Source organism: Leptinotarsa decemlineata, unplaced genomic scaffold (assembly GCF_025532065.1).
Source record: "Leptinotarsa decemlineata unplaced genomic scaffold, Ldec_3_MD MMD2_tig00002974_RagTag_RagTag, whole genome shotgun sequence".
Lineage (NCBI taxonomy): Eukaryota > Metazoa > Arthropoda > Insecta > Coleoptera > Chrysomelidae > Leptinotarsa > Leptinotarsa decemlineata.
The window spans coordinates 10,183,815-10,201,602 of NW_027412578.1; the positions used below are offsets into that span (position 1 = coordinate 10,183,815).

A 17,788-nucleotide genomic window follows, 5' to 3' on the forward strand; every position below is an offset into this window, starting at 1 on the left:
TTCAAATAATGTTACGTTTCAGAAAATGGAACAGCTCCTTATCATCATCATCATCAGCTCCTTATCATTATTGCTTAGTCTGCTACGGTAACAGCAGCAAATTGAATGATCTGTTGATTGCTCAAAAAAAGATACTAAGAACCATGTGTTTTAAAAAATATGGTGATTCTTGTAAGCAGTTATTTACTGAGTTACAAATTTTAACTGTGATATTCATGTATATTTTAAATTGTGTCACTTACATTAAGAATCATTACCATGAGTTTCAGCAAAGGGATACTATCCACATAGCTGCTGGTTATACTCTCAGGCAAAATTATAATCTGATAGTTCCTGTAGACAAATTAACATCTGTATCAAACGGACCTCATGTTATGTCTATAAAAATATTCAATAAACTTCCAACATTCATTAAAAAAATTTCAAATCCCATCAATTTCAAAAATAGCGTTAAAAATATTCTCTACAAAAATGCCTTTTATTCACTTGATGAATATTTTCAAACTGATCTGGCTGCTTGACATCACGATTGTTTGATTGTTAATATTCTACTGTTTATACTATATATTTTTTTTAAATTGTTTTATATAATTATCTCCTACATCTACTATTGATTTAATTTTTTTTTATGTTTATTCCATAATACCAACTAATACTATCGGTATGTTCTTCGAAGAGATACAATGTTCATTTCTTAGGTATTACGGGTTGTCTCTCCTCGTTTCGAAAAATCATAGAGACATAATGACGCAAAAAAACTAACTGGAACAGATTGGTTTCCGAAGGTTCAATCAAAAAATGAGTAGGCTTTGAATATTTAATAAAATCGGTTTCTGTCATATTTTTTCCAAAAAAAACATACCACTATGAGAAGATTGAAGCACTGTCGAAGTGATTTGAAAAGAGTGTCGAAATTTCGAGATAAAAGTCGAAATTACGAGATAAAAGTCGAAATTACGAGATAAAAGTCGAAATTACGAGATAAAAGTCGAAATTACGAGATAAAAGTCGAAATTACGAGATAAAAGTCAAAATTACGAGATAAAAGTCGAAATTACGCAATAATAGTCGAAATTACGAGATAAAAGTCGAAATTACGAGATAAAAGTCGAAATCACGAGATAAAAGTCGAAATTACGAGATAAAATTCGAAATTAAGAGATGAAAGTCGAAATTACGAGTAAAAGTCGAAATTACGAGATAAAAGTCGAAATTACGAGATAAAAGTCGAAATTACGAGAAAAAAGTCGAAATTACGAGATAAAAGTCGAAATTACGAGATAAAAGTCGAATTTACGAGATAAAAGTTGAAATTACGAGATAAAAGTCGAAATTACGAAATGAAAGTCGAAATTACGAGATAAAGGTCGAAATTTTGACTTTTAAGTCGAAATTATGGTGGATCAAATAAACAAATAATCTTTGGCCCTTCTACGCTTCCGTAGATCTCGCCTTTAAACGTGTGATACCTACACGGAAAAGCGTAAAGGATCAACAACATAAAACAAACATTGAATTACTTACTCAGCATGTTAACAACTCTTTTCTGAGCTGCATTATTGGCGCTGGCACTCTTCCTCCCAAATTCCTCAGCTTCGCCCTTCCTTACAGAAGACCTAGATCTAACAGGACCGATATTCTTCGATTTCCACAGCTGTATCCCAATCAGCACGTACAGGACGGTAATCAAAATCATCGGTCCGACGAAAATAATGAAAGTTGATATCTCAAAAGCATGCTCAACAAAATTGTTGATAACTGTGCAATGACTGACGAGCACCCCATTCTCAATTTCCTCGCTAACCCCAAATTGAATAGCCTGGGGTATGGCCAGACCCAAGGAAATGATCCAGGTAGCTATGATGATGCGCACAGCTCTGCTTGGTTTGGACCATGTGTGTGCAATGAAGGGGTGGCAAATGGCTACATACCGCTCCACAGTAAATGCAGTGATTGTGAGTACTGTGGCGTTGGCTGAGGTTTCTGCAGTCAGGCCCTGTATCATGCAAGTGGCTTCGCCGAAGATATAGTGATCGGGAGACCAGATCCTGTACATCTCAGGAGGTAGCCCAGACACCAGCAGGAGCATGTCGGAACACGCCAGACTGAACAGGTAGTAGTTGGTGGCGGTTTGCATCGGTTTGTTTTTGGCAATGACCACGCAAGTGCTGATGTTTCCGATGACCCCGACGATGAAGATGATCACGTAAATTATGGTGAAGGGTAGTACGATCTCGAAGGGGTAGAGATCGATTGTTCCCGAGGTGTTGGTTGAAGCATTGATGGAGTACACTGTGGTGAAGTTCTGGAGGGTAAAGTCTGTGAGATTTATTATCTCAATGGCTGAGAGCGAACTCATTTTTGTTAAAGTCACTGAAATCACACCGGCGGAATTTTCAACTCGTTCAATGGCATTGATTCGTTCACCGTTTTTTTACAAGGTTTGAACATCGCGATTATATTCAAATCGAGCGACAGAGTAACGGTTGCAACTTCCACCACGCGACGTTGTTGTTAAAAATGAATTAAACTGGATTGTTTCGCGGTTGTTATTTTTGATTCGCGTGCTATCGAAAGCTCCGCTGTTGCCAAAGTGCTAAATTTAGCTGGAGGCTGGAGAATGTTATACGGAGCTTTTATATGTGACAGGAGGCAATTACCGTCACTGATGATGTGGATGTTATTTGAAGTTATAGTTATTTAAATAAAGATGACTATTGACTTCTTTTTGTTTCTAGTGTTAGTATTTCCGTCTATTGTTCCGACATGTTGCAGAAAAGAAAAGTTGGCTGCTCATGTAAAGAAGGGGAGTTTCTTGAGAAACACCGAATATTACATTTCTTCTCTTGCTGATACCGACATTAAATGAAACTTGCTGCCTATCACTCAAATAAGTTTTTTGTAGAAAAATATCATGTGGATAGTAATAAAAACCTCAGACAGATTTACACCTGGCATTTATTGCATCACATATTCTTGTTGTGAAAAATAGTTTTTTTTAAATGTATCCACTATCCCGATTTTTATTTCTGCTTTTTTTTTCAAGTAATTCAGCTATATTAATTTACCTTTAGCTAAATAAGTTAACTATTTCCAATTTTTACGAGTTGGGAAAATAACCATTTACAAGATATATGTTTGTTACGGAATCAGTTCTTATACCATGCACTACAGAAGCTTTTCGATTAACTTGTTTAAAACAGAAACAATATATTCTCATTAGTTATGATATAATATTATTTGAAATCTCTAAATCTGTTTAAAATCTGTTTTTCCGTTAATCAGCTGCCGCCCCCATACGAACGATAACTCTCAGAAGTTGAGATACTTGTGCGAGCTAAGGACTAACGAGGTCTTACCTTTTAACGTGTGATTCCTAACACGAACAAATAAAATTTAAAATTCAAGTGGATAACTGAAAATAACAATTATATTAAGCAAAAAAAAACAAAAATAAGCAGAAAAATCGAAATAAAAATTAAAAGATGTCAAGTCAAGTAACTTCTCGACGTTTCGTTATGTAGTATCCACAATCGTCTTCGGGTGATGACTGTAAAATGAATAGCTGAAAATAACAATTATATTAAGCAAAAAACGCTTGAATGAAATGATGAAATGACAATTGAATAAAAATCAACAACAAGCAAAAAATTCCAAAATAAAAATTAAAAGATTCCAAGCCAAGTACTTCACGACGTTTCGATTGTTAGTATCCACAATCGGCGTAGGATAGTGACTGTAAAATGAATATCTGAAAATAACAATCATATTGAGCAAAAAACTCTGAAATAAAATGACAATGAAATAAAATAGGAAAATCAAGCAAAAAATCGAGAATTGAACAATTAAAATGAAATAAAAATTGAAAGATTTTAGGCTAAATTAATTCATGATGTTGCGATTCTTGCAATAGTGTTCAGGTCATCACTTTTAATTTTTATTTCATTTTAATTGTTCGATATATGATTTTTTTGCTTATTTTTTACTTTTTTATTTTATTGCAATTTCATTTCAGAGTTTTTTGCTTAATATAATTGTTATTTTCAACTTATCATTTTAATTTTCAATTTTATTTGTTCTTTCAGGGATTTCAAATCATATTATTCCACATTAGACAATGGAAGTCCAAAATTCACCATGAAACATTGTCAACCACATTCAAACAAACATATATATATTTTCATATTATTTTTATTATCGTCGAAACTCGAAATTTCGAGTTGGAAGTCCAAATTTCGAGATTATTCTCGAATTAATCTTGTTATTTCGAGAATAAAGTTGAAATTTTGAGATTAAAGTTGAAATATCGAGATCAAATTCGAAATTACGAGATTGAAGTCAAAATTTTCGAGTTTAAATTGGTCACAATTTTTAGTTTGTGTGAGTTTTTGCCTAGTCCTGATTGGCAAACGTTCTATCGGTGATTAAGTTACTGAAATGTTTGAAAAGATGGTAGTCTGTTGACAAGAAGTCTTGGGAGTATGCTGGGTGAGGCCGAACTTTGACGCCCCATTTGTTTAATTTTCAGACGGTGGTTTTTCGAACGTGCAAACTGGCATTGCCGTGGAGCAGTATCGAAACTCTTCGGTTGACCGGTGCTGGCTCTTGCTGACGCAATTTTTTGTACATTTCGTCGATTTCCTCACGATAGGACTCTGCTGTGATGCTATGACACAGTTGCTGATAATTATAGTGACCACCATTCAGTAACCATGGTCTTTTTTGGTGGGTTTTCGCCTTTGAGAAATGCTTAGGTGGCTCATCAACCTCTCCAAAATCTATACTGAATTTTGTGCGCAGAATTTCTTATCTATATTCCACCAGGCTCAACTTGGCATCGCTGTAAAAATAGTTTTCTCCCATGAAGAAGTTCGAGGCAATTAGTTTTTTGATTTAAAATCATAATAATATAAACGTTATTAATCGCACATCATAATATTAGGTACCCCTTCTCTTCGAAAAAAATATATCAATTCGTCGAGGAAAGAGCTAATAAGCAAGTACATAGCTTGTTACATACAAGGTTGGATTCCCAATTAGATAAAAATATCAGAACACTAATGACAAAAGATAAAACATTTGCCCGTGTAGTCACTATATGAATTGTTTTCCGATAAGATTGTCCGTGAGTAGTAGTTTATAAAAATATCAATTGGTTTGTCAGTCAACAAGTTTGTAATAATGAGACATGTATGTGTCAGTGGTCATTAAGTTGACTACAAAGTACTGTAATTTTTCAGTAATTGCAAAAAGAAAGTATGATGTTGAGGCTTAAAAATGAGGAAAGCTGCAAAACCGGCAGTTAGTAAACTAATCTAATATTTGATACACTGTAAACCTGTCGAAACAGAGTTTTCTTGAGAATAAAAGAACATTTCTAAAAACTAACTTTGATTTACGTGTTCTAAAAGGAATAAAATGAACTTGATATAAGAGCTTCTCCCAGAATGTGACTATTTTATAAAAAAAATTAATTGTTCTATCAGAATCAATATCAAGTTGCATACTTTATTTACAAATCTTTAGAAACTCTACGACGTGTCTTATTGTCTTGTGGTTTCAAATATAAAAAATTCAACAATCGGATGGACATAATGGAATCGACACGCATTGTTCAACTCCGACAAGAATATTTGAGGCGAATGAAAAGCTACCGAGAATCCAGCAGACATATAATCTACGTCGACGAAACTTGGTTTGACACCCATGATGTCAAATATGGCTCGGTAGACGAAACCAAGTATTGTGCTTTGAACACACCTTCTTCAAGGGGAAACGTGTTATAATTTTGCATGCCGGGAATAAAAGTGGTTTCGTACCTAACGCTTTGCTTCTGTCGGCCAAAAATATAAAAGATTCGTCTGCTGATTACCACGAAGATATGACTGCGGCTTTATTCGAAACCTGGTTCAGTGAGCAGCTTCTCCCAGATATTCCTCCAAACTCGGGTATTGTTATGGATAACGCTTCGTATCATTCTCGGTTGTTGACTACAATACCAAACAAAAACACAAAAAAAGCAGATATTGTTGATTTCATGCGAAATCATGACATGGAAATACCCGAAAAGATCCAAAGAAAAAGGTATCACTGGCGACCATAAAACAACGTAACTTCAAAAAAGAGTATATTATTGATTCGATGTGTGAAACACGTGGTCATATTCTCTTACGTTTGCCTCCATACTATTGTGTGTTCAATCCAATTGAAATGGTTTGGGCCACAATAAAAGAAAGATTGCGGAAATGTAATCACTCACCGACTTTGAATGCTGTAGTGCTTGACATTATGAGGCGAGTGGTGAATGAAATAGGTAATAGTGTGGAAGAACTGTGTGGCCCACGTTATAAAATAAGAGAACTAATATTATGTGCAAAGTTCCATAAATCCGATCGTTATTCAACCCGATGATGATTCCACCTCATCCGAATATAGCGAAGAAGAATTTTTATTTTTCTAACAATTTTGTTGGCTTCTATTATTTTAAAATATATGTTTGACGAGAATTCGGTGTGATTATTTGTGTTTTCACTGTATTTTAGAGTTTTCGACTCGGAAATCAACTACCTTAAATTTCGAAGTTTTTTGTAATTACCCATGGTGGAAAAATTCTGTTGAGATAACTTTTTCATGGAGTGATCAATTGCTATGATTGTAAAAATAAGTAACTGAAAAACTACCACTGAAAAATAATATGCCGACGCCTATGTCGAGGCGGGAATTCCTTCTCTGTGCTGTTCCAATTGGTATTGGAAATACTATATCTGTTTATAAGCTCGCCTTCGCCACATTTTAAAACAAATTAGTTATAGACGCAACTGAGAAGTCGAAGTGATCTAGTAAAGTGATTTTTGATTTGTTAACAAATCAAAAGCAGTAAATTGGTACAGTACTAGTATCAGGAACACTCATGGGGTCAAATTTCCCTTCGACAAGATATTTTTTCCGCGAGAATGTATCTTGTTGAGATGGGTTGATTGTGCTACGTTGCATGGCTGACGATACTGAGAATACTACTTCACTTCAACTCAACAGAACACGGAAAACAAATTATCAGAAAAAGTTAACTCATCCGGAACTATCTAAGTGTCCCTGTTCATGTATTCATGGTTATTTTATTCAAATAATCGATTTGGAATACGCAGTCATCTAACTAACTCTACAGAGTCATAGCATAGATAACAATACAGAGTGTCACAGAGCAGAAAGTCCAAAATGTATTTTTTTCTTCATAGTAAATAAAAATGTGTCACTTTCCAATTGTTTGTTGGGAAATTTTCTTTTCAAAGTTCTTTCTTTGCAGATCGAAGGTATGATGTTGATGTCTGGATTCTGAGTAATTCCTCAGGGCATTCCTCAATGTGCTTGTCAAGTCGTGGTTTGAAATTCCCGGTACTGTGCAAATCAAATAAAAATCGCTACTTTCGCACAGACACCGCAGTCAGAGCCTTTCGAACATTTTCCGATAGTGCTTGTGCAGCTCCATAAAAAATATTCACGTTCAATTGGGTTGCATATATTGAAACCATTGTATATAGACTAATCCTATATACAAAGTTGAAACTGTATCAAGAAAAACGTAATATCTATAGAATAGTTGAAGACGATTTGATGCGCCACCTACCAACAAAAACTACATCCATTACAAGATGTATAGAAGTGCCAGGGTGGATAGAAAGTCTTTACATTGTCTAAGGATTTATTAGACAATGATGGTGTTTATACAAAGGTAAAATATTTTGTCGAAAACACTCGATATACGGCAATCTTGATTCTTTATAAAAAAATATTCCAACGTACTTCGGCATACCATTCACAGAGGCGCTAAGCGCACACCAATGTTTACAGTTGGTTGGAAACGATTCTTGTTCCATCTATCGACATATGTACCAAGTTGGGTCCATATCATTTCTAGCGTCGAGAGATTTTGACAAAACAAAAGCGAATCAGAAAAAAATACAGCTTTGCTATAAAAAGATAATAAGGTTTCAATGCAACATTATCTGTCATAATCACGAATCTACTCTATAAGCAAAATGGAAAATAAGTGTTCAAAGTAAGATGTCCATACCGTGCTAGATTCTGGCATTGTCTAAGGATTTATTCTGGGATACGCTTTTGTTTCAAAAATTGTAGTACACCATGTGGGGAAGTTCTGAAATTGCCGCAAGATGGTGACAAAATCAACATTTCTATTTATGTCAGTCTTTTGTCATCAGTTATTAACCTTTAATAAACGAATTTACTATCACAGTATACTATAATATATTTTTTAGGTCATCGCAAAAACCTCGTTGACAAATACCTAATTCTGTTAACTTTGAAAAACTATCTTTGCTAGTAGGCAATATATTCGGTTTGTTTTTCGCTGTTTGGATACTTTTACTGGATAAAATAAGACGATATTTTATGTGTTGGTGTTACAAAATCGATCGAACTGGAATTGGCCGATACTTAATGAAAATCTATAACTTATTCGAGTGCTTAATAGTGTCCAAATGTTTGATGCTAGCTTGCAACTGAACAGTTGGAAACGATTCTTGTTCCATCTAACGACATATGTACCAAGTTGGGTCCATACAATTAAAATTTCGCCTGAAAATGTTGAAACTAATTTGGTGACCAGAGTAGACAAGCCGAATTTTCAGAAAAACTAAGAAATGTATTTTCCTCGATAACCCCGGGGCACTCTCAATTTCTATTATTAACTCCGTGAATATTATGAATAACCCCAAATTTAATGTTTGGCCTTGTGCAAAGATCATCATTAAAGTTTGTTTCAATAACACTCCAAACACTCATGTATTGTTCCTTATAGATACTCTGTACTTTGTATTGAAGGTTCAATGTCCCCCACAGGATAAAACCAATAATTCCTTTGCAAATCTGTTCATTCCAAAGTACCTATTGAGCAATCTGTTCAAAATTTGACAATTCATGATTAAGGTTTTGCTCAACCCTGTATGAAACATTACTCAACTGATTATCTGTGATAATTTTATCCTCAGCAAGTTCAAATGAATTCTAAACGTCAAAGACTTTGTTTACATAGAAGTCTCCATCATCATTTTAGATAAAGTTAAGCTATGGTACTAAATATAGTAATTTACTTTGTATGGCAAATCACGCAATATATTATTTTCAACTCTTAATTGTTCCGACACCATCATAAAGGATACAATAACAAAAAATAAAATTTATTCAACAGTAAATCATTAGTGTAAAAATATGTTTCACAAAAATGGAAATTGTCATAATTTAGGCACAGTATTGTCATTTTTCTAACACCATTTCATAAAAGTTACATATCAATTTCATTCATCCCCATACCTCAGTGCCTTTCGTTGGCATCAAAAAACTTACGTTCACCTATAATTTTTGCTGAAAGGCAACATCTGAAGCTTATTTTTCCATTCACAGAATCAGCAATCTGCTAAAATTTATAAGATGAACGTAGCCCAGTCGTTAACCACAAATCTGTCACAAAATAACGAGCAATAGAACTGGAGTCGATATAAACAGTGGCATCTCACTCGTCAATAATTAAAATAAAATGGTCTTGATATGTTCTTTGAAAATACACAACAATGAAATTGCACCTAGTTAAAATTCGATTATTCTTTTTTCCCTGTTGAGTTCTTCTGATTGTCTGTCTGTCCAACTGTCTGCTCTTTCGTTTTGTCCAAGTAGTTATATTTTATACACCTGGTGAGTTGCACCAATTGAGCACCCTCATTCGTAAAATGACAAGCAAACAGCAGCATATTCCGTGGTTGAACTTTCAAAGCAAACCTCATGAACATTGCAGAATATAAACACAATGCTGGAAAATGGTGTTATGTAACATTTGAGTTGAAAATTATTCCGTTTGAACTTACCCACTGTCATCTTTCCACTTATAAATTTGGGATCTTTACTGATGTCTGCTATAGCGGCCAATGGAATGCCCCAATTTGCTACAGGCCCCCAAAAGTGTGTGCTATGAGTGAAAATTAATGAGATACTAAACTTCCAAGTTAATAATAACATACCTCATCAAATAACTCCTGAATTCAGGGGATTTCAACTGATCCACCAGTTTCTTTCCCAAAGAAGCCATTTTTGTTCAATGTATGTAATATCTGATCAAAAATGATAGGAACTTTTATAGATTTGACTACTTCTTTTCGATTTGTCCTATTATCTTATTAGAAACACTAATGAGCACTTAATACAACCTGACAGTCCTGACATATGCTATGTATATATTTAAACAAATTGACATAATGAATAAAAATTCATAATTTATTTTTTAACGTTCCATATTTGACCTTGGGAATTCTTGGACCGACTGACCGACTTCCCAAGTAGGTGGTTTGTGACCGACTTGTTTAACGACCTTAAAACGAATGATGCCAACCAAACACTAAGGAAATTTTCAATTAAATTCCTCAAAATCCCCCAACACATTTGAAAATTTTCCATTAATGGATGATACCCAACATTACCATATTAATGTAGTAGATTCTATAAATCTTCAGATTCGCGTTTTTTTATTACGATTTCTATAACGGAATAACCATTCCGTCAAATTTATTCACTTTGGTTTCTCTTCCAGGCGCTACTTTCGCTTAAACGACGAATTCTTTGCAATGGAGTTATAATGTAATATCATCCTTAACGATTCTTTGGTATAAATAATATTGGATATTTTACCAATGCCTGTTGGCTACCAAAAAATACCTCTAGTGTATAATTCAAATCTCAAAATAGTCGATGTTTTAGCATTTTTTCACGATTGTCGAATGCGCTTTTGTTATTAGTACCGTGATTAAGATATAAAATAAAATTGATAGAAAAGAAAAGGAGAGGTAATAAGAAAAGGGAAAGAACCAGGAGAAGGTTGGGATTTCTCAACATGCATAACTTGACGGGAATTCTGAGTTGTTTGAAATCTGTAAAAAAAGTTTATTTCCCCCTAGTAAAAGAACAGTCCTGAACAGTCCACAAATTTTGAAGTGACAATTTTACAAAATTCCCAACTTTTCGCTGTTTTTCCGACTTGGAAAAGTTGGGAAATTTCGGGTCGTGAAGACAGAAAAAAAAAATAGTAGAAAACAATAAGCACAATATTATTCAGGTGTTGTTTACTTTCATTTGTATTGAATATTCCTATACATGGTGGATATGGTGGGAGACCAAGGACCTTTATTATTATTTTTATAATCACTAAAATTTATTTTTGTTTGTGCATACCCTAACGGGCATAAGCATTCAGCCAATATTTGGATAACTAAGTAAGAAAATTAATACATAATAGTAGTAACTAATCCCTCGGCTTTCATTTCTTCGAAAGATGGGAAAATTTACTGGTGGAATTGGGAAAATTTGGATACCCTTCCCCCTGGTTTTTCTTTTCGCTACGGCCCTGATGGTAAGTAATTAAAAATAAGTGTATCCTTTCAAATATTAGACTGATGATATTTTATTCCCGTAACATACACCCAACAACAAAGATCAATACTTCCTTATAAGTAGTGGAAATAGTACAATTTTCACTACTAGAACTACCGGATTGTTATTTTTGGTAACGAAAGATATAAATAATATCTATTTGAAGAAAATGCCATGCAGGATAATCATTTATTGTTCAGGTAGAATAGGTTTAACATATAGTGTTCACATAAAGTATATAGAGTAATATTATTCCTTCTTGTTACCGTTAAGAAAATTCGTTTCTTGTTCTGTATCACATAAATTTGCGGTAGTGTAGCTATTGTTATCGTTACTTGAATCAGACGAATGGTTATTGCTTGATACAGAAAAAAAATCATCATCGCTTAATTGATCAGACATTCTTCTGGGATCATTGAAGCCAACAGTTTCAGATTCTTTGAAACGTTCATTAGCCTGCTTTGTTGAAAACTTAGTTGTAGTTTTCTTCCGTTGTTCATTTCTTTCATCTTCTATATCAGGATTATCTGTATCACTACTGGCTTTCGATTTAATTATTACTGTCGTATTGGGTTCATTATTTCTGTCACTCATTATTCAAATGCTACTTTTTACTGTCGACTGGACATTTCAAAAAATATCGCCAAGAAAATGTCAACATTTATTCAAGAAACTTGCTGCAAGATGGCGTCAATAGAAAACTGAGGGAAATACACCAATGAAATATTTCGTGTATTGACGAGTATGTTGTTAGAAGTGATCACAACGAAAACAGATTGATTTCCATTTGTTCCCTATTTTCGAATCTACTGGAAAGGTATGCGTTTTCTGAACACATTTCACACTGGATCAATAGATATAGATCCATTGGATTCATTGTTGTTCTTAAATTGGAAAATTGTTCTCCTACCGTTATGGTTTTATTCATACTTGCCAGCCAATTTTGCGACTGTAAATCTCTATTATCTCAGATAATGAAACTGTAGAATTAGTGAATGGAATTGTAAAAAGAAACAGTCCCGTTACTTACGAAAGATACCGAAGAAGTTCAGAAATGTGACTTCGATATTTTGTGTATTATATCATATTGTAACATGATTGTAGAATCTATTAAAGTATGTTCAGAAGTATATCAGATTCGAACAAGTTGCAGAATCGAATAAAAATAAAAAAATTCATATTAATTTCCTATAACTCTTCATGTCATGAAGATTTGAAAAATCTGAAAAGGATTCAGGGATTAGCTACACGTTCCATTTCATCACCAGAAATGAAAAAACTTCAAATGCAAGAGTTGTGTTAAAAACCATGTGAAAGAAATGTTTATTTTTTAGCCCAGTTTTTTTCTCTCTACGTATCTGACACCTGACATACCATTCTCTGATTCTTCTTTTGACAATATGAGACCTTCGATCACATAAAGTTCTGTGCTGGAGCCGACTGTACCATATTTCATTTGACAAAATAGACATTTCGTGTTGTACGGTTGGCTACATTAGTAAACACCAACTCTGCGTTCCACTAAGCGTTCACAACGGTCACGATCACAACCGCAGATTTTCCCGTTCCACTTGCTTGCGAGCGTCACTGTCGTAAACTCAAGTGGAACTGATTATGTTTTGATTGTTTATGTGAACTTTACAAATGGCAAGGTTGAAAAAATAACAATAAGTTTCAATAATTGAAAGCTAACTTTATTCATATTGAAAAAGAGGTATTATTTAAATTTTTATATCTAATTTAAGTAAAGTTTTTGAACAAATTGAGTTTGAATCAATCAAAATGTATTTTGCGGTGAGTGGATATTTGCTGACGGGTCGCAATAGTGCTCCAGAAACTAATTCATCTAGTTCAGATCAAGAGCGGAATGCAACTTCACAAAAGTATAATCTTGACAAACATATTATTGATTTCAAGAGTGTAATTCATCATTATCCAGATGAAGAACTCAAAAGTCATTTCAGTTACATGATTTTCAATCACAAATTACATTGTAGATTTCAAAATGTCATGTCTAATTGCACACCCAGATTATACTCTAAATTTATACTTCTCCTAAATCCACTTCATTATGTGTACGTAATTATTCCATTGATTAACTCAAGCGGTTGAATTACAGTTAATATCTGTCATATTTCAAAAATTGCGCCGAAATATTCCTAACGTCCATTTTGACCCACCTCTTCAGATGGATCATTGTGAGCGAAAGTACGGACGTCATGAGTGACGTTTACGCCGCGACCACAACGACCGTGGTCGTTACATATAACCGCTAAAAGGAGCATTTTGATCGTTGTGAGCGCTTAGTGGAACCGAACCTCAGATTACTCTGAGAGTGGAACGCATGGCAAATGTCTTGTGTGTGTGTGAGCGCGCGCGCGCATTTCGTATGTGCACGCGTGTGGTGTGCGTTTGTGTGTAAGCGCGCGCACTCGTGTATGTGGGCCCATGTGCGCGTGCGAGACCTGAAATATTGATGTCCATAAATAAAATGAAGTAAAGTTTCAAGTTTACTTAAAAAAAAACTAGCACTAAGATTAAGTTGATGCAAATATCATGAAAAGAAAAACAACAGATTTTTCTCAACTTTTATGTAATAAAACTACATAGTCTTCAAATTCTGAGTAACGCATGTACAATAAAACAACTTTGCTTGCAACCTTTCCCATGCCACACTCTGGCAGCTCCGGATGTTTGGCAAATAGTCTCTCAACACCTTTTCTTGGGCAATAACACTTCCATGGGCCTTCAAGAACACACTCATATAAGCTTCCCCCAGTTCTAAGTCCTTATTTGATTTGAGAATAAACTCTAAACACTTCAAAAACTGTAACATTACTTCTACAGAACCTCCTCCTTCGGGTGAAAGAGATTTTATTTCAAAGTCAGTCATCGATGGGCCGAACGTCTTCAGTTTATCAATAACGGCTTGGAAGTCATCATTTTGTCTAGAGCTGTCAAGTAACTTCCCAAACTCCGATAAATTTACAAAACTCAATGGGGTTATCAGTTTACTACCTTCACTGGATTCTGCCTTCACATCAAACTGGATATTATTCAAAGATGACACTGTGGGAAGGAAGAAAGGGGCAGCTTTTGGGGCCTTAGGAGGTTCCTTCGGTTTGTTCCTCCTTTTGATGATGTCGATATCAATAAGATTCTGCCATCTAGAAGTCGAAAGCCCCGAGAGAGTTATCAGATCTCCGCTGATTTGCTCCGGAGATATAAACTCATCATCTTCTTCTTCTTCTTTGACTTCCCCTTCTTCTATAGCCTCTTGCCGACACTCAGGCAAAGTAACAAGTGGCAGTTCGTCAGTGGGAGAAATAGCCCTCAGAGTTATTTTAGCATAGAGTGTCTTATTGGTCCATAGAAAAATCCCCAGGTGACCCACGTGAGCTGAGGCTAGAGCTTCGCCAGTAGGAGACATGTTGAGAGACACGCAAGCAGTGTCAAACATGAATTGGTCGACGAGTTGTCCAGAGGGTATGTCCCAAGTTCTGATGGTACAGTCCATAGATGAGGTGACTAGCCATCTTGAATCTGGGCTGAATGTCGCGTCTGTCAATTGGCCTATGTGTCCGATGAATTTTCTAACAATTCTCCGGGTGTCATGGTCAATGATGTTTATGGAAAAGTCTTCTAAAGCAACGGCCAGCATTGAACTTTCTTGATGGGAGCGAAAGAAACTCACAGGTTCTTCTAGAGTAAGGATTGTCAACGGATCTGTACCTGAAAGCAGAAGAGATTGTTAGAACAGGTAGAACCTGAACAAATAGAAAACTATGATAACTTCATGAAAGAAAATGGAAGAAAATGAAATAATTATCAATTTTTTATACTTAAATATTCTTCTTTGTTTGTTTACTAATTTTTGCTTTCTTTTCTCTTTGTACTTTTAATGTATATGTTTTCATGTGTTTTGGACAATCATATGATTATCATTTTTTCATAAACTAACATACCTATATGAATGGTCTCATACCAGCATAAGTGCTTTTTGACTATTCATACTATGATAGGAAATAGATGACTTTTAGGCAAGAACACTGTTGTTATTGAAAAACATTCTGTAATATTATGTTCTGTTATGCATTAATATGTAATATAATACAGAACAATATATATTAAAAAATATTTCATTGGAACTGTTTTCTGTTTGTTATCTAATCAATTTTTAAATTCTGATTCAGCTCAGCTATGAATTGTGTTAGCCCAAGCTTTTTATTCTGACCAAATGTAATTGAGCTTCATTGTTCTAAATGAGGGATCATCAAGTATTATCATATGCAGGTACCTTTGTTTTTAAACCTCCAAAATTTGATTAGGCTGTCACTGCTTCCAGTTATCACAATCTGGTTGAGACCATCAGTTGCTACTCCTCTCACATAACCGTCATGTGCTTTAGGATTGCCATACGAGTCTCTCCATATTCCGGATTGCATGTTAAACCTGAAAATAATTCAAAAATTGAAACTCTCTCTCAAGCTCAACTCCAGAAAACCAAAAAATCGAACGATTTTGGAAAAAAGATCGACAACATTTTTTTATGGCTTCTATATTCTCACCTATCTACATGCCCTGTGCTGTACCCAACAACCACAAAATTCCCGCAGTGTGTGAGGCAAATGCTAGTAGCCACCACTTCCAAATTGACATCTAAATTCTTTTTCTGGAATCGTTCTGGCAACAACTTCAACTCTCCCATCCTCACTTTATCGTAGGACCAAGTCGTTACCATAGCAAGACCTGAATGGATGGCAGCAATGTTGTCCCACTCCTTTTCCCTAGTAGTTTCGGAAGTGAACTGAGTTATGGGGGGCATTTTTAGAGGATCTTGTACTGCTCTGCCGCGCTTCTTGCTAATTTTTCTATTGTAGGATGCTTTTCCCAGGCTCTTGTTGAACTGCTCGGTTTGGGTGTTGAATATCCTCAAGGTGGAATCATCAGCGCAGCTCAGAATGTTATGTCCGTTAGCACCATGGAAACGAATAGAAGATGGAGCAGCAGCATGTCCTGAGATAATAGAATTAGTTCTTTAACTTTCAACAGAATGGAAGAACAGAGAAGTGATATTTTTAAATTTACTTATTCGTAGAACAAATTATGGTAAAAATGAGAAAATTTGTAGGATTTCAAAATCAATAAATTGCTACCTATCGCCACGGTCTGTCAAAAATCTATGGCACATAAAATTCGGTGAGCATACGTATATCTGTAAAATTGATTGTGAATCGGTTTGTCTGTTGAAATAAATAAATGAATATAATAATGCTTCGATAACTGAAATAAGACCTACCCTCTCTGATTCTCAACAACCTAGCACCTCCATCTGTCATATCAAAAATCCACAATTTTAGGGTGTTATCAGGAGACGAAGTCAAAATCAAGGGTTCATTTGGAAGGCACACCATTCCTGTTACCGCACCATCATGGGCTGACAGCAACTGACTTGAAACTTTTCTTTCCTCCAAATCCCAAAATACAATATGCCCACAAACACTACCTGTAGCCATTATAGTGTGACCGTCTGATCTGAATGAAATAGATGTCACTAGACCCCAATCTTGTGTGAATTCTAAGATTGTTTCATCAAACTTGAGATTATGCAGAACTATCCTCCCTGTGCTCAGACCAACTGCCACTACATCAATTGCTGGAGCCTGTTCTAGACAAGTAACAGCTGCTCCCCAACTTTTGAAAGGATATATCAGTTTTAAAGTATTAATATTCCATAACTGCATTTCTCCATTGTCACTGGCAAATAGTATTTTGTTAATGTAAGTGCTGGGGTGTAGTAAAGCACTTATTTGAAAATTATCGGTACTAAATGTAAGTTCTCCATAGACAGCCTCATTTTTTATATCCCATATCTTCACTTTGCTACCTTTATCAACAGATATTAAATGCGCCCCGAAAGGTAACATGAGATGCACTTCCTTTGCATGGCCTCTGTAAGTATGTTGAAGTTCCGCTCCTCTTCGCCATGCATATATTACATTGTCACAGGCTGTATAAACGTGGTAGGCATCAGCAGTCATGCAGGTAATGTCACCAGAATGCAAACGGCTAACGCTTAGAAGCCCGAAATGAGTTATTCCGTATGTATGAAAAGATTTTCCAACACATGTTATGATTAAATTTTCTTGCCTGCTCTTTATATACCTTACTTGTAAAGGTATGTGATTGCTGACGTACCCCAGACTCCTACTGGGGATAAATATTTTACTTCCAGGCATATTTGGTCAATTCACAAAATTGAACATAACTAATAAAATGAAATTAACTTTAAAATCGAAAATCGCTTACTTTAGGTTATATTTACAAAATTATGAGGTTATATATAATATGACAT

The 17,788-nt window shown here is 35.0% G+C and overlaps 3 protein-coding genes across 3 annotated transcripts in view; all 3 read right to left on the reverse strand.

Annotated features, from left to right (window-relative positions):
• Window positions 1–2,537, reverse strand: part of PKr-C (neuromedin-U receptor 2-like) — an 87,607-nt gene extending 85,070 nt beyond the window's left edge. The window contains exon 1 of the mRNA XM_074177453.1: window positions 1,525–2,537. Coding sequence (XP_074033554.1) covers window positions 1,525–2,359 — 835 coding nt within the window. The 5' untranslated portion in view covers window positions 2,360–2,537. The remainder of the gene's footprint in view (window positions 1–1,524) is intronic.
• Window positions 2,538–9,181: 6,644 nt separating this feature from the next.
• On the reverse strand, window positions 9,182–10,349 carry Mpc1 (Mitochondrial pyruvate carrier). The gene is made up of 3 exons (XM_023167575.2): window positions 10,032–10,349; window positions 9,879–9,979; window positions 9,182–9,823 (listed from the first exon to the last, which is right to left on the reverse strand). Exons 1-3 carry the CDS (start codon window positions 10,097–10,099, stop codon window positions 9,615–9,617), a joined length of 378 nt encoding a protein of 125 aa, XP_023023343.2. The 5' UTR covers window positions 10,100–10,349; the 3' UTR covers window positions 9,182–9,614.
• A 3,660-nt stretch (window positions 10,350–14,009) lies between these two features.
• LOC111511546 (WD repeat-containing protein 36) lies at window positions 14,010–17,783 on the reverse strand. The gene is made up of 4 exons (XM_074177455.1): window positions 16,733–17,783; window positions 16,002–16,449; window positions 15,727–15,885; window positions 14,010–15,161 (listed from the first exon to the last, which is right to left on the reverse strand). The coding sequence occupies exons 1-4, from the start codon at window positions 17,670–17,672 to the stop codon at window positions 14,036–14,038; spliced, it is 2,673 nt and encodes an 890-aa protein (XP_074033556.1). The 5' UTR covers window positions 17,673–17,783; the 3' UTR covers window positions 14,010–14,035.
• Between the last annotated feature and the right edge of the window lie 5 nt (window positions 17,784–17,788).

What these genes read in the sequence shown, in the direction of transcription:
- Mpc1 (XM_023167575.2), bottom strand. Translation starts at nt 10,099, where the DNA reads ATGGCTTCTTTGGGAAAGAAACTGGTGGATCAGTTGAAATCCCCTGAA. An exon ending in TTCAGGAGTTATTTGATGAG is followed by an intron (nt 9,980 to 10,031) that starts GTATGTTATTAT and finishes TTTCACTCATAG; the next exon opens with CACACACTTTTGGGGGCCTG. An exon ending in AAGTGGAAAGATGACAGTGG is followed by an intron (nt 9,824 to 9,878) that starts GTAAGTTCAAAC and finishes ACCATTTTCCAG; the next exon opens with CATTGTGTTTATATTCTGCA.
- LOC111511546 (XM_074177455.1), bottom strand. Translation starts at nt 17,672, where the DNA reads ATGCCTGGAAGTAAAATATTTATCCCCAGTAGGAGTCTGGGGTACGTC. An exon ending in GTTGTTGAGAATCAGAGAGG is followed by an intron (nt 16,450 to 16,732) that starts GTAGGTCTTATT and finishes CTATTATCTCAG; the next exon opens with GACATGCTGCTGCTCCATCT. An exon ending in AGGTTTAAAAACAAAGGTAC is followed by an intron (nt 15,162 to 15,726) that starts CTGCATATGATA and finishes GCTTTCAGGTAC; the next exon opens with AGATCCGTTGACAATCCTTA.